This window comes from Lygodium microphyllum, chromosome 3 (assembly GCF_053477565.2).
Source record: "Lygodium microphyllum isolate KBCC chromosome 3, Lygodium_microphyllum_v1.1.10, whole genome shotgun sequence".
Lineage (NCBI taxonomy): Eukaryota > Viridiplantae > Streptophyta > Polypodiopsida > Schizaeales > Lygodiaceae > Lygodium > Lygodium microphyllum.
In genome coordinates, this window is record NC_141137.1 from 99,649,369 (window position 1) to 99,663,158 (window position 13,790).

The window sequence follows — 13,790 nt, forward strand, 5'->3', positions numbered from 1 at the left end:
ACACTGCACAAACTTACCAACAAGAGCTACAATAACAGAGGAAAACAAATCCCTGTGGGATGTTATGTGCCTAGAAGCACCACTGTCAAAGAACCAAGTGCTAGCATCCTCAGTAGAGAAAAATACTGTATTAGCCCAAAAAGTGTCATAACTGCAAGTGTAAAAATAGTAGTCTAGGTCTACAACAAAAGACGGGGATTGTGTAGCAGTAGAAGGTGCATTAGAATTAGACATTCTTGACTCCTCCTCCTCCTTGGCAATGCGCTTCTTACATTCTGTGATGTAATGACCTAGCTTCTTGCAATAGTGGCACTTTCCCTTCTTGGCTTGCGTGCCCCCCCTGTTTCTTGCTGCTCTGTGAAGTACCTAAACTTCGAGAAGTCTGCGGAGCATTTTTAGATGGGATGCCCTTTCACATTCTCAAGATCTTTCTTCAAGAAAGAGATGCGTGTCTCATTTTTTCCAACAAGCATCTGCTCAAGTGTAAGCCATGCTTCTTGTGAAGAAACTACAAACCGTATGTGTGAAATTATAGTCGTTGAATTGCCAATGCAATCAATGGCAATGCTTGAGCATCCTGTGTGTCCCAAGCCTTTTGTGCTGTTGATCTCTGGGGAAGTGGCTGAGCTAGAGCGGACCTTTGACCATGTCCTCCTGTAGGAGGTGTTGCAAGAGCCATAACTCCAAAACGAACTTCTTCACAACTAAATGAGCACATTCTTCATCATGAAAGACCATAGAGAATTTTTGTTGCCATCCAATCTATCCTCCTTGGATGCATATGTGAATACATCACTCTATCCCTAATTGCCCATGGTAAATGTCACCGTTTCAAAGATCACAAGAGCAAAAGTTAAAACTGGAACAACCTGGAAATCTGAAAATTTCCAGAAATTACAGCAAGCACCACGTTGTAATTGACAAATCTGATCACACACTGCCAAAACGGTCTAATGTACACACTGTCCAATTCACAAACAATGCTCAACAACACAAAAAATGCAAAAGCCCCAAATGTTTGCTGTCCAAAATGCACAACTGCAGTCTATTTCAGACTAAACCTGTAGTACACATGCCGATGCCTTCACTAACCAAAAAACCCCAAATTTCTGGTCATAATCTCAAGAAATTTCTGCAATAATTGTGTCCAAGACACGTCCAAGAGAAGAAATGGACTGCTCAGGCAAAAGCACCGGAGTTGAAGCAGTAATAACAAGTGGCACTAACAGGCGGACCAGGCAGGTGAGCTGAGGGTGGTAGTAGCGGCATTGAACTAGGGCGCAGCGCTGGTTGCAAGCATAGAGGGCGACTAGAGGCATTGCAAGTGGTGAGCTTGCAACGGATTTGATGGGCACTGCCAATTGGAGCAAGAGGCACAGGCTGTTGCGCTGCAGGTAGTGCTGTCTTTTCTCTCCTGCCTTTTAACAACCATATGGTTGGCAATCGGATACAAAAGACAGTGAGAAGCTAGCTTAAAAGTGTCTTCTGATTTGTCAACCAGAGTTTAATGGATTGGTAACTGCCCTAAACACTCAAGTGAGACCCCAAGCTTTAACGTTTGAGGAATTTTGTACACTACTAATGGAGGAGGAGTTGTGGCTTAAATCCTTAGAAGGCACCAGCAGTGAAAATGCTACATTATTCACCAATGTGAAAGGAAATATGGTTCCTCTACCAATGGTGACAAGAAGAAGAAGGGTGGTAAGAAAAAGTTTCAAGGAGAGTGCTTCTATTGCAAGAAAAAATGATATGCAATTGTAGATTGTCGTGTCAAGAAGGCAAATGAAAAGAATGGCACCGTGAAGGCTAAAGGAAATGAGACAGCCGATATGGTTGAAGCAAATTTGGAGTTATTCATGGCGACCATTGAGGAAGTGCATTCCTCGGCACAAGAAATATCTAATATTGACTCACAGGTATTGGATAGTGGCACCTCTCATCACATGACTAATAAGAAAGGTCTATATAGTTCTATAAAGCCTCTGCAAAAATCCATCACTATAATGGTTGGGAATTATGCAAACTTTCAAATGTGTTGTATGGTCCAGAGATTAAGAGAAATCTACTATCAATTGCTTCTATAACTGATCTTGGCCATGAGGTGAGGTTGAACAAGACAAGTACAAAAATTATCGAGAGTGCTGGCAAAGTTGTCTGCAAAGGAGAAAAAAGGAATAACAGGTATGAGCTAAGTGTGCTTATAGCCACGTAAACTTTGGCATGAAAGATTTGGTCACATTGGTTTTGCAGTGCCAAAGGAGATGCATAAGCAAGGTATGGTTACTCACCTACCTGCAGTAACTGAAATGAAGGAACCGTGTGAAGCTTGTATGATGGACAAGCAGCAAAGAAAGGCATTACCACAAGAAAGAAATAATAGAGCGATGTCTCCTCTAGAGTTGGTCCATACTGACTTGTGCAATAAAGAGCCTACACATGCCTTGGAAGGACCTCATTTTATGTTGATCGTTGGCGACTACAGTAGAAAGATGTGGATGTGCTTCCTTCGTGATAAGCTTTTGGTAAGTTTAAAGGATGGCTAAAACCACAGTAGGAAGATGTAGGTGTGCTTCCTTCGTGATAAGGCTCAAGCTTTTGGTAAGTTTCAAGGATGGCTAAATCTTGTTAAGAATGAAACAGGGCAAAGTGTGAAGAAGTTTAGAACAGACGGTGGTGGTGAGCTCAACTTAAAAGAGTTTGAAGACTTTTGCAAGAGCAAAGGGATTAACCGTCAATTGATGACGCCTCATACAACTCAGTAGAATGGCGTTGAATGCTGAAATCGCACTATTGTAAAAATGGCAAATGCATGCTTAAGGGCAAGGGATTGTCTAACTAGTTTTGGGCAGAAGTTGTTAATACCACAATCTACATTCTCAATTAGAGTTACACAAAGGCTCCTAAGAGAAAAATCCCTCATGAGACCTATTCTGGTAAAAAAAACCATCGTCTCACATTTTAGAACTTTTGGATGTGAATGTTATGCACATGTTCCAAAGGATAAGAGAAACAAGTTGAATCCAAAAAGCACAAAATGTATCTTATTGGGTTATAGTAATGAGCAAAAGGCTTACAATTCTATAACCAAGAGGCAAAGAATATCATAGCGAGCCGTGATGTGGTGTTCAAGGAGCAGCCACATATAGTGGAAGAGGAGAATATAAGTTCTTCCACTTTATCATCCAACGAAGTAGTCCCTGTAATCAGACCACTAGAAAAGCCATTGCGTTTTGAGAATAGAGGAGCAATGAAAGGTTCCTACTCACATAATCAATATTGTCTTGATGGTTGAGATTATGAGCGAAGTAAAGGAGCTAGCTAACTTGGAAGAAGCACATGCCAATCCAGCATGGACAGCAGCTATGCAAACTATATGCAAGCTAAGTATGATAGCATAATGAAAAATGATACTTGGGAGCTAATGGATCCGCTAGAAAAGAGGAAATTTATTGGTACCAAGTGGGTCTAGAAGGTAAAGTACAAGACTGATGGAATCTTAGAAAAGTACAAAGCCAAATTAGTTGCATAGGGATTTTTATAGATTGAAGGATTTTATTTTTAAGAATCATTTGCTCCAACTGCTAGAATGACCACTATTTACATAGTACTTCTAGTGGCCGCTCATAAGAAGTGGCTAGTTTATCAAATGAATATTAAATCAACATTCTTAAATGGAGACCTCAAGAAGGTATATGTGCCTCAGCCACCAAGGTTTGAGGCCCCCTATTCTAAGAATAAAGTTTGTAAGCTAAAGAAGGCATTGTATAGGTTGAAACAAGCCCCTAGAGCATGGTACCAGTGGAAAGATAAATTCTTTTTAGGCTTGAATTTGAAAAGATGTGCCTCAAATGCTAACTTGTATATTTGCATGGATGGTGAAAAGTTTATAGTAATTATCCTATATATGGATGATCTTCTTATTATCGGTGACTATGAAGATATGATCCATCAGACTCGAAAGGCTTTGAGCTTTGAGTTTGAAATGATAGACTTGAATTTGTACACTGTTGTTTGGGAACTGAAGTCTAGCAAAGTCTTCATTTCTTAAAAGAAGTATGCATGGGAGATCTTAAAAGCATTTGGCATGACCAAGTATAAGGAGGTAGCTACACCTATGGAGGTCAATATTAAGTTATCCATTGAGGATACATCAACACTAGCAGACATTGTGAGATATAAGAGGTTGATTGGCAACCTCATCTACTTGTGTAACACCAAGCCAGATATCATTCTGGTTGTTGGTGTTTTTAGCAGGTTTTCAAACAAACGAGGAGAAAGTCAATGGAAATCTGGGATGTGGGTGCTCAAATACTTGAAAGAAACTCTTGACTATGGAATCATATACAATTCCAAAAGTGCTCTTATAGGGAACTACGACTCAGATTGGGTAGGTGACATTGATTCCAAGAAATCAGTTTATGGATATTGTCTCTCTTTAGGTTCAAGAATCTTCTCTTGAATCAGTAAGAAGCAACCAACTCTAGCATTGTCTTCTACCGACGCAAAGTATAAGGCAACTTGCTTTGCTACAGGTGAAGCAATATGGTTGAGGAGGATCCTATGGCATATGGAAGTACAAGATGAAGATCCAACAATGTTTAGATGTGACAATCAGAGTTACATCACCATTGCTACAAATCCAGTTATTCATGCATGGACCAAACACGTTGAGATCCAATATTACTATGTGCGTGACTTGATTGAGAATGGAATTGTAGAGCTACTCTACTGTCCAACGGAGGAGAATATTATAGATATCTTCACCAAAGCTCTTACAAAGAATCTACTTCAAGTTCATCTTTAAAGATTCAAGGATATAGTTCACCTGGAGTGGACATTGAGGGGTTGTTAGATATGTTCAATGCCCACCCTTATAAGGTGCCACCAATGATCCATAGTGCTTTAAGTTGTAAGGCCCCCGTTATGAGAAGAAGCCATATGTGAGCATGGATATTGGTTGGGTCCTAACTTGTATGGCAGATGAAGTCTATGTGACCAGATGGTAAAAAGTTGACGATAAAGGGAATATTCCTTGGCCAATTAGGGAAGGTTCATAATATGGTTAGATATGCCGACTAAATTACCTTCCTGCTATAAAAGGAAGACCTCTCCAAAGACATCATTAATCCATCTTTCACCCAGTCAGAGTTTTTTCAACTTCACAATGAAAATGCAAGGGTGGCAAAGCCATTTTGTATCAATTCATTTGAGATTAAAGCAATTTTTTCTCTTCTCATATTTTCTATGTATTTTCTATTCCTTGCTCAGATTCTATCCACTGTGACATATAATTTCTACACTATTACATAAGCCATAAATTTCAGCCGTCATCAAGGTTTATCACATTGAGTTGGATGCCATGAAAGAGCAATATGCTACTAATTCAAACTTTGCTAATGTTTATGATCAACTTCCCAATGGCTAGAGGCATGAGCACTTTGTGCTTAGAGATGGGTTTTTTATGATGCATAGATGACTGTGTCACAAAGCAGTTGAGGCCTAGAGTTATCATTGAAAGTCACGCTCCTTCGTATGCAAGTCAGAGAGGTATTGATGCCACAATCAAGGCAGTGGAGCATTTTTTTAATTGGCAAGCTTTGAGGCATGATATGTAGCAATTTGTCACAATGTGCATTATATGTCAGAAGGTAAAACATGATAGGCAAAAGATGACAAGCTTATTGCAGCCCTTGTCTATTCTAGATAGATCTTGGCAGAGCATTGTGATAGACACCTACACGGAATGATGGAATGCAAGTTTAGCAAATAGGACCATTCTGGTGAGGTCTATCTCATGGCTCCATTACAGTTCCACACTGTCAAACTTGAAGTGTGTTCCATAGGCTATGCCCAATCATTGACACTTATATGTGAAAATGATGTATTTGTCTCTGTATACTGCCCATTTTCCTACTTTGCGGGCCTCCATAATCTGCGGCATGCACTCCCTAGAATGGGCTACTTGGTCGTGAGATCATTCTCAAGGTATACTTTTTCTTCTTTGAGAGCCTTCCTTTTGGAGAGAAAGGCTTGTTGTGACTCCAAATCAGCAAATTTTGAGAGAGAGGCTCGTCGTGACTCCAAATCAGCAAATTTAATGATAAGGGGCCAGCCCTTTCCTAGATCCTTTCCTACATGCCATGTGTTTTCCACAATGAAGTCTAGAGAATTGTCTCCCTCTTTCCATCTAACCACCCAGACGTGCAAGCTCTAATTTTTCTTCTCTTCTCATCTTCAAGTGGTGCATTCATGAGATCTTCCTTCTTTATTGACGTCTTCTTTGCCACTTCAATCCATTTGGAGTTTTCAACCACTTCCGCTTACAGTTGCCCATGTATTAATCTCCTTCGTCATATGTGCATTTAGCTCATCTATTTCAGTCATTGTTAGGCATCGCTTCAATGATTTCCTCGTCCTCCTCCTTAAGGAGATCAAGCATGTTTCAATATTCGGTGACCTTGCCAGAGTTCTTCAATCACCCTATTTCTCTTAGAGAGAGGTCTCAATGTCTACCTTCCAAGGGGCGAAGTATATAATCTCCTCCTGTTTCGGGAGTGGCACCTCGGGATATGGGAGAGCAGGTCACTTGATGAGTTGGAGTGGGACCCTAGAGAGTGGCTATGGCCAGCCACTGCAGTTGCCAAGAAGTCACTGAGGTTCTTGGAGTACACAGCCAGGATTGGCAGACATGTAGTGATGCAAGAGGACATGGACTGGGCACCTTCAAGTATCAAATACTGGGCGGAGCACAGCATCACGGATGCCTTCCGTCGGACTTTCTGGCGTCGCCTATGGAACAGCTAGAGGCCGAGGAGGGTATGGTATTTCCTATGGCTTTTGGCACACAGAGATTTGGCAGTGGAGAGTTGGCTAGCCTAGATACAGCAGGATGGAGGGTGTAAACGCCACCCATAACAGCTTTTGGAAACTCCAAAGCACTGCCTTTGGTCGTGTGAGGTGGCACAGCTCATGTAGAGAGGAGCATGCCGCATTCTCCGCCGTCTGGCACCTAGCCTTGGTTGTATCTCGTGGGGAGCTTTTTGTTGACAGAGAGTCAGCCAAGGCCGTCACCTTTTGTATGAGACCGGGATGCAGGACACAATTTTCATCATTGAGGCTGGGTCTTCCACAATGGTCGGCTTGGAGGCTTTACCTAGCCGCCAAGTACTGGAGCCCACAACAAACCGCTCTGAGGTATGGGAGATCATAGGGAGTCTTACTGGATGGCACATTTGGAAGGCATGCTATCAAGAGGTTTTTGGCGGGGAGATCCTTTTAGTACAGGCGACTTTGGCAGAGCTCTGGACATCCATTATCCACTCCCTCCGCGACCGATGGGACTAGGTACAAGATGAGTCTCGAGCTCGTCAGGAGCTCCGTTTTCACTTCCTGCGCACTAGGGGCGGCCAAGACCAGTTCTTCATGATGCACGCAAGTAGCCCTAGATGGCGATACACCCCTCCTCCATGGCTTCTTGCCCCCATCCCCCCAAGACTGCCTTGAGAGGCTTGTATACATTTTGTGACTTTGCATCAGCTCCAGCTAGTTTGTTGAACATGAGCACTCCGTTGTAATCAGTTTTTTGGAGTAATATAATCAGCCACATTTTACTTGCAAAAAAAAAAAGCTATAATCTCCTCCTATATTTCGTTCTTCCATTCTTACACCTTAGTCGTCTCCTCCTTGATTTGTTGTATGGCCTCATTACACATTGCTGCCATCATCTATTGATATTTCCCACATCATGATCCTGTATTTTGCACACGTCTTGGATCTCCTTTAGGCCTTCCTTCATGTGAGAATCCATTACCTTGTTGATGTTGCTCCAAATAACCGAGTATTTCTTGCTCTTCTCCCCTCTTGTGCAGCTACTAGATGTTGGGGATGCCCCGCTTTTCTTGGGGAACCCTATTGTATCTTTGAGATTCCATTGCTACCTATTTAAGAGCAATCACCAGAATGCCATGATGGTTGAGCTGGGCTTTTTCAAACAAGTTTAGGTTGTTTTCAAGTGCCCAGTTGGCTGTAAGCTTGTATTATTATTCTGGGGGTTGTACAATGGAATAGGCAGTGCATGATGGCGTCAGGGCATGAGCAGTGGATCCCAGCAAAGGATGGGCGTACAAGGCAGGGTTGAGGCGAGGGCAAGATTGTAGGGCAAAGGTTGTTCAGAAGTCAGGGTAGGGCAGGACAGGATTCAAGCGAGGCTCTGTAGGGTGGGAGCAGGGTAGAAGGCTAACGAGCTGCTGCCACGTCAAAGAGAAGCGAAGGCTGACGAACACCCAATGGCCCGACACGAATGCTTGCTGACGAATGTTGTGATAAACGATTGATGTGAGCGATTGTTGATGTGCACTCAGGACTCAGGCCCGGACACTTGCTCTTGACAAGCGTGACTACGAACGACTGCAGATCCTACACCGCCTAAGCCGAATTGCCCAATGACTTGTCTGACGACGTACTACGGACTTTGACAACCTGACAACTATTGACAACTTGCACAAACACACACACAAAGAAAGAAAGAAAGAAAGTATATTAACGTCTCTAAAAGGCCAATGTGGGATCTTAAAATTTGGGATCTCTAAAAGGCCAATGTGGGATCAATTGTTGCTCTCTCTACGTATCTTGGGGATTCTAGGCTACGGAGTTGAAATATTAAGAAATGTGTGGGACTAAATTTAGTTAGGGTAAGGGGACCAACTATAGAACACCTAAGGAAAAGATATTGCGAGGGGATTTCAAATTTGCAATTTTTTTGAAATTTGAATGTGTGAGCATGTAGGGGAATCGAGAGGAATTGAATAAGTCCAATATTTAATTTTTTATTTTGTGTCTTTTATGCAATTTAAAAAATAAATTTTTGGGAGGTAGTGGTACACTTGAGAGCCAGTAATGTAACACGTTTTAGCAAATCAATGAGTGACACCTAAGCAAGATTCTGAGCATCTTCTATTTTTGTTCACATTACTAGCCCCAAGTTGTCTGTTTATCGACACCTGTTTCTAATGTCTGGTAGAAATGTTCATGCTTGGTGTACATCAACTCTGACTGCAATGATTTTTGCAGTGCTTCCGTGTCAATTTCACTCTCAGCAGCTCTCCTTCTTTCAGTTATTTTAGGAAGAGCAGCATTTGTGTTTCCCTTGTCTGCCTTGTCAAATGCGTTTCAGTGTACCCATAGTACAAGAATCAGCTTTCGTCATCAGGTACCACCCTTTCTGAAGTACTATTTGCAGCTTTCAGTGTTCGGCTTCCTCTTATGATCAATCTTGTAAGTTGTCATTGTAATAAATTTTGTCTTTGCATAAGACACACCTTGTTTATTCAACCTGTGAGATTCTCATTAAAATGATACCCTTCTGTATGCTAAAAATTGGACATATGCAGAGTACAGGCACCACATACATGTTTATATACATCGGAAAATATCAGCACTATCTTAAGCGTTATTGGCTGTAAATACACATCTGCAGTGTATAATCATCAGCATGCACAGGCACTACAAACGTACTCTGATGTCCTGCTAAGAAATAAAGCAATCGAATGGGCTGCCAGATAGGTTGTAACAAAGGAATGGAAGTCAGTCTGATTATAATATGCATGCTTGTAAGCCTTGCACAACCTCAAGTCTTTGATTATTTAATCATGTCCAAATCCAAATGCCGAATGGTGCACAGACTTGAATGTGAACTGGCACTCTTGGAAGTAAATGTAACGATGCCTGCTTGCAAGTGCAGGTAATTATGTGGTGGGCTGGGTTGATGAGGGGTTCAGTGTCTGTTGCACTTGCTTATAGCCGGGTAAGACTGTCAATGTTATTTTTCGCAACAGAGCTTGTTTTGCAAGCTATACACCAAAACCTAATGTCCTGGCATTAAACAATCTACGTCTCCATGTGCAGTTTACTGTGTCTGGAACAACTAGGAGCCAAGCCCATGCAACTACGATTACAAGCACCATCATTGTTGTGGTATTCAGCACAGTGGTGCGATTTTTAATCCTCCAAAGTGGGAGCTACAGAATGTTGAACAGTGTTGGAACTGTCATCTTCCAAATGCTGCTTTACTAAAAGTGTCTATTTGCGCAGTTCTTTGGATCGTTAACAAAGCCTCTAGTGGAATGGGCACTACCTCATCATCTAAGAGCTACAGCAGTACTACCAGAGAACTTATCTGATAATACATTGTCAAATGTTCCACTCTTGGGTAATGGTGGTCAACACCATAGATGTATCCCAGAAAGACCAAGCAGTCTGCAGCTCCTTCTAAATGCCCCCACTTCACCTGTTCACAACTTTTGGAGGAGATTTGATAATGCTTACATGCGACCCATGTTTGGCAGCCCTAGGTAGCATGGTGAATGGCAGCGATTGTTACGCATATTTGTTTTACATCCTTCAAAGCGAATCAGTGATGTCAGCAGAGAGCCGCAGGCAAAATTTCAAGGCAATTAGGCACGGGAGCGCACGAGTTTAGGCCCCTGCATGTTCGAAATAGGAAACCCCTTATCCAAAGTGTTTTTAAAAGACAGTAGTGTATTCTATCCTTTTGCCAGATAGGATTTGTTGATAATTGTATATGTAAACCTACTGAAACACACGCTACGGTTATGAAAAATAGAATTAAAGCAGAGCACCACATTTTCCAACACTAACGTTTCCTGCTTCCGTTTATTAGTAGATAGCATTCATATGTTTCACAATCAAGTTTACGTCCAACAAATCCATGATGTTCAGGGTGCTTTTTTATTGTTTTACCCAAAGAAACACAAAGTCTATTAGTAAATCCTGTGGTATGAAGTATCCAAGGCGAGTACAGAGATTACCTTGGTTAGGAACTTTCAGAACAATGAATATACAACAAAATAATCTAGGTCTTTAGTGCCCGTATGTGGCTTAGCAATGAACCTACCAAAATCCTAGTTCTTAAGAAAAGCATGTCTCCTCATAGTCTTTGAACCATCTTATATCCTCTCTCATCTCCCTCACAAAGCATCAATAATATATCTATTTGAATCTAGGGTCTTTGCAATGGATTTGTCCAATGAATAAAGATGCTTAGTTATGTGCTCAAAGGAACAAAAAGTCTTTTAGTAAATCTTGTGGTATGAAGTATCCAAGGCAAGTATAGAGATTACCTTGGTAAGGAACTTTCAAAACAATGAATATACAACAAAATAATCTAGGTCTTTAGTGCCCATATGTGGCTTAATAGTGAACCTACCAAAATCCTACTTCCTAAGAAGAGATTACCTTGGTAAGGAACTTTCAAAACAATGAATATACAACAAAATAATATAGGAGGTCTTTAGTGCCCATATGTGGCTTAACAGTGAACCTACCAAAATCCTAGTCCTAAGAAAAGCATGTCTCCTCATAGTCTTTGAACCATCCTATATCCTCTCTCATCTCCCTCACAGAGCATCAATAATATATCTATTTGAATCTTGGGTCTTTGCATTGGATTTGTCCAATGGATAAATATGCTTAGTTATGTGCTCAAAGAAACAAAAAGTCTATTAGTAAATACTGTGGTATGAAGTATCCAAGGCAAGTACAAAGATTACCTTGGTAAGGAACTTTTAAAACAATGAATATACAACAAAATAATCTAGGAGGTCTTTAGTGCCCATATGTGGCTTAACAGTGAGCCTATCAAAATCCTAGTTCCTAAGAAAAGCATGTCTCCTCATTGTCTTTGAACCATCCTATATCCTCTCTCATCTCCCTCATAGAGCATCAATAATATATCTATTTGAAATGGATTTGTCCAATGGATAAAGATGCTTAGTTATGTGCTCAAAGAAACAAAAAGTCTATTAGTAAATCCTATGGTATGAAGTATCCAAGGCAAGTCCAGAGATTACCTTGGTAAGGAACTTTTAGAATAATGAATATACAACAAAATAATCTAGGAGGTCTTTAGTGCCCATATGTGGCTTAACAGTGAACCTGCCAAAATCCCAGTTGTTCTTAAGAAAAGCATGTATCCTCATAGTCTTTGAACCATCCTATATCCTCTCTCATCTCCCTCATAGAGCATCAATAATATATCTATTTGAATCTAGGGTCTTTGCAATGGATTTGTCCAATGGATAAAGATGCTTAGTTATATGCCAAAAGATAACACTAGCAACCTCAAAAGAGCAAAGTTAGCAAGTTCTAAAGTTGAGGAGATTGATGAGGCAATGGATGCTTTACACATTCAAGTTGGTAGTGCACAATTTTGTCTCATGAAGTAGCCCAATCTATCCCATCTTTGGTAGATATAGGTGGTGCAAGTTCCTCTTATATAGGATAGAGCTCACTATAAGAAGGGTTGGCAACAACTTGTGAAAAGAAAATAACTTGATATCATATCAAAAGTGGACACAAGCTTTTGTGATATGTGATATTCTCATCAATGCCATTTGAAGCCCAATATTTCAAGATGCTTTCATATCCACCGTTAAATTTTGATTCACTTTACCTAGGCAATAACAAAATGTGCATTACATACTTAGAATCAAAACAAAGCTAGAGATGCATCTAAAATGCGAAGTATTTGATTCTAAGCCTTCTTATGGATATAGAATTACATTGAATATTTGGACAAATAACCAATGCAAGCCATTAATTAATGTAGTCGTTAAATGTCCAAGATGCACAATTTTTCTAGAGGTCGTTGATACATCTCTTCAAGAAAAGACTATTCACTTCACAAAAAATATGTTTGACAAGTCCATTATATAATCGAGAGGTTCAAAATGATGTTATTGTCATTAGGCCAAATAATTCTCCCAACCATAAGAGTGCACATGAACACATCAATAGCCAAGTATCTTGAGGTTACTTGGGTTCCTTTTGGGACTCACATTCTTAGCTTATTATTAAAATATGTGAAAAAGTTGGCATCCATTCAACTTTTCTTGTAGAATGCTAATTATATCATGAAGTTTATTAGAGAATAGTAATACATATGCATTGTTTCAAAAACAATAGCATATTTTTAAGGGCCTTTTGTGCTGTACGATTTGCTACACTTACCTCATCCTTGATAGATTGAAGAAGGTGAAAAACACACTTCAAGAGATCATTGCAAGAAGATTGTGATTTAATTGGCTCACCAAGAATCCTCAATACGTTGAAGGTGCAAGAAAATGGATCGCTGACAAAGCAATACATTTTGGCAAAAATTTCAAAAGATAATTGACTTGTTGAAGCCATGTGTGCTCTTGCTACACATGAATGACGAAGAAAACTTTGCCACATGTTAAGTCTATCACTTTTATGAGGCACTAAGAAAAACAAGGAAGCTTACTTATTTTACACCTCATAAGAAGGAAACCATTACAAAAATTGCAAAGTTCCATTGGGTAAACAAGCATATTTCATTGCATGGTGTAAGGTTTGAACTAGATCCAAAGTTCACGTCTTTCAACAATCATAAACCAAAGAGGTTATGGTAGATTTCAAAAAACTCTCTAGCCAATTTTTGTTAGGGGATCGAGGCAAGGAGGCATACTTGCAATGAATACATAGGGTAGAGATGTTGGGGATTCTTCATAGAACGATGTGACAAGAGTTCATTGGCCCCTACTTGGTGGAAAGTGCACAACTCCTAAGCTTCAATATATAGCTATACATGTATTACCTATTTCCACATTGACTGCTAACTATGAGAAAAATTGGTATGCTTGATTTTAGTTAAAGTGCATAAATAGATTAATGGTGTCCAAGGATAATAGCCTAGTGTATCACTTTTTAAACTTGTGCACCTTGGAAATGAAAGGTGGAGCAAGAGTGGAAGC

At 40.3% G+C, this 13,790-nt stretch overlaps 1 protein-coding gene across 6 annotated transcripts in view; it reads left to right on the forward strand.

Annotated features, from left to right (window-relative positions):
* The window catches only part of LOC148038666 (sodium/hydrogen exchanger 1-like), a 204,045-nt gene extending 193,350 nt beyond the window's left edge, over positions 1–10,695 (forward strand). For 2 of the 6 annotated variants that reach the window (XM_087674205.1, XM_087674206.1), the window contains 4 exons: positions 9,070–9,208; positions 9,740–9,802; positions 9,904–9,987; positions 10,090–10,695. In XM_087674205.1, the coding sequence (XP_087530331.1) occupies positions 9,070–9,208; positions 9,740–9,802; positions 9,904–9,987; positions 10,090–10,353 (550 nt within the window). In that variant the 3' untranslated portion in view covers positions 10,354–10,695. Of the gene's footprint in view, positions 1–9,069; positions 9,209–9,389; positions 9,713–9,739; positions 9,803–9,903; positions 9,988–10,089 lie in introns of those variants that run through there. The other 4 variants (XR_015690107.1, XR_015690101.1, XM_087674207.1 and 1 more) reach the window with 4 other exon arrangements.
* Positions 10,696–13,790: the final 3,095 nt, after the last annotated feature.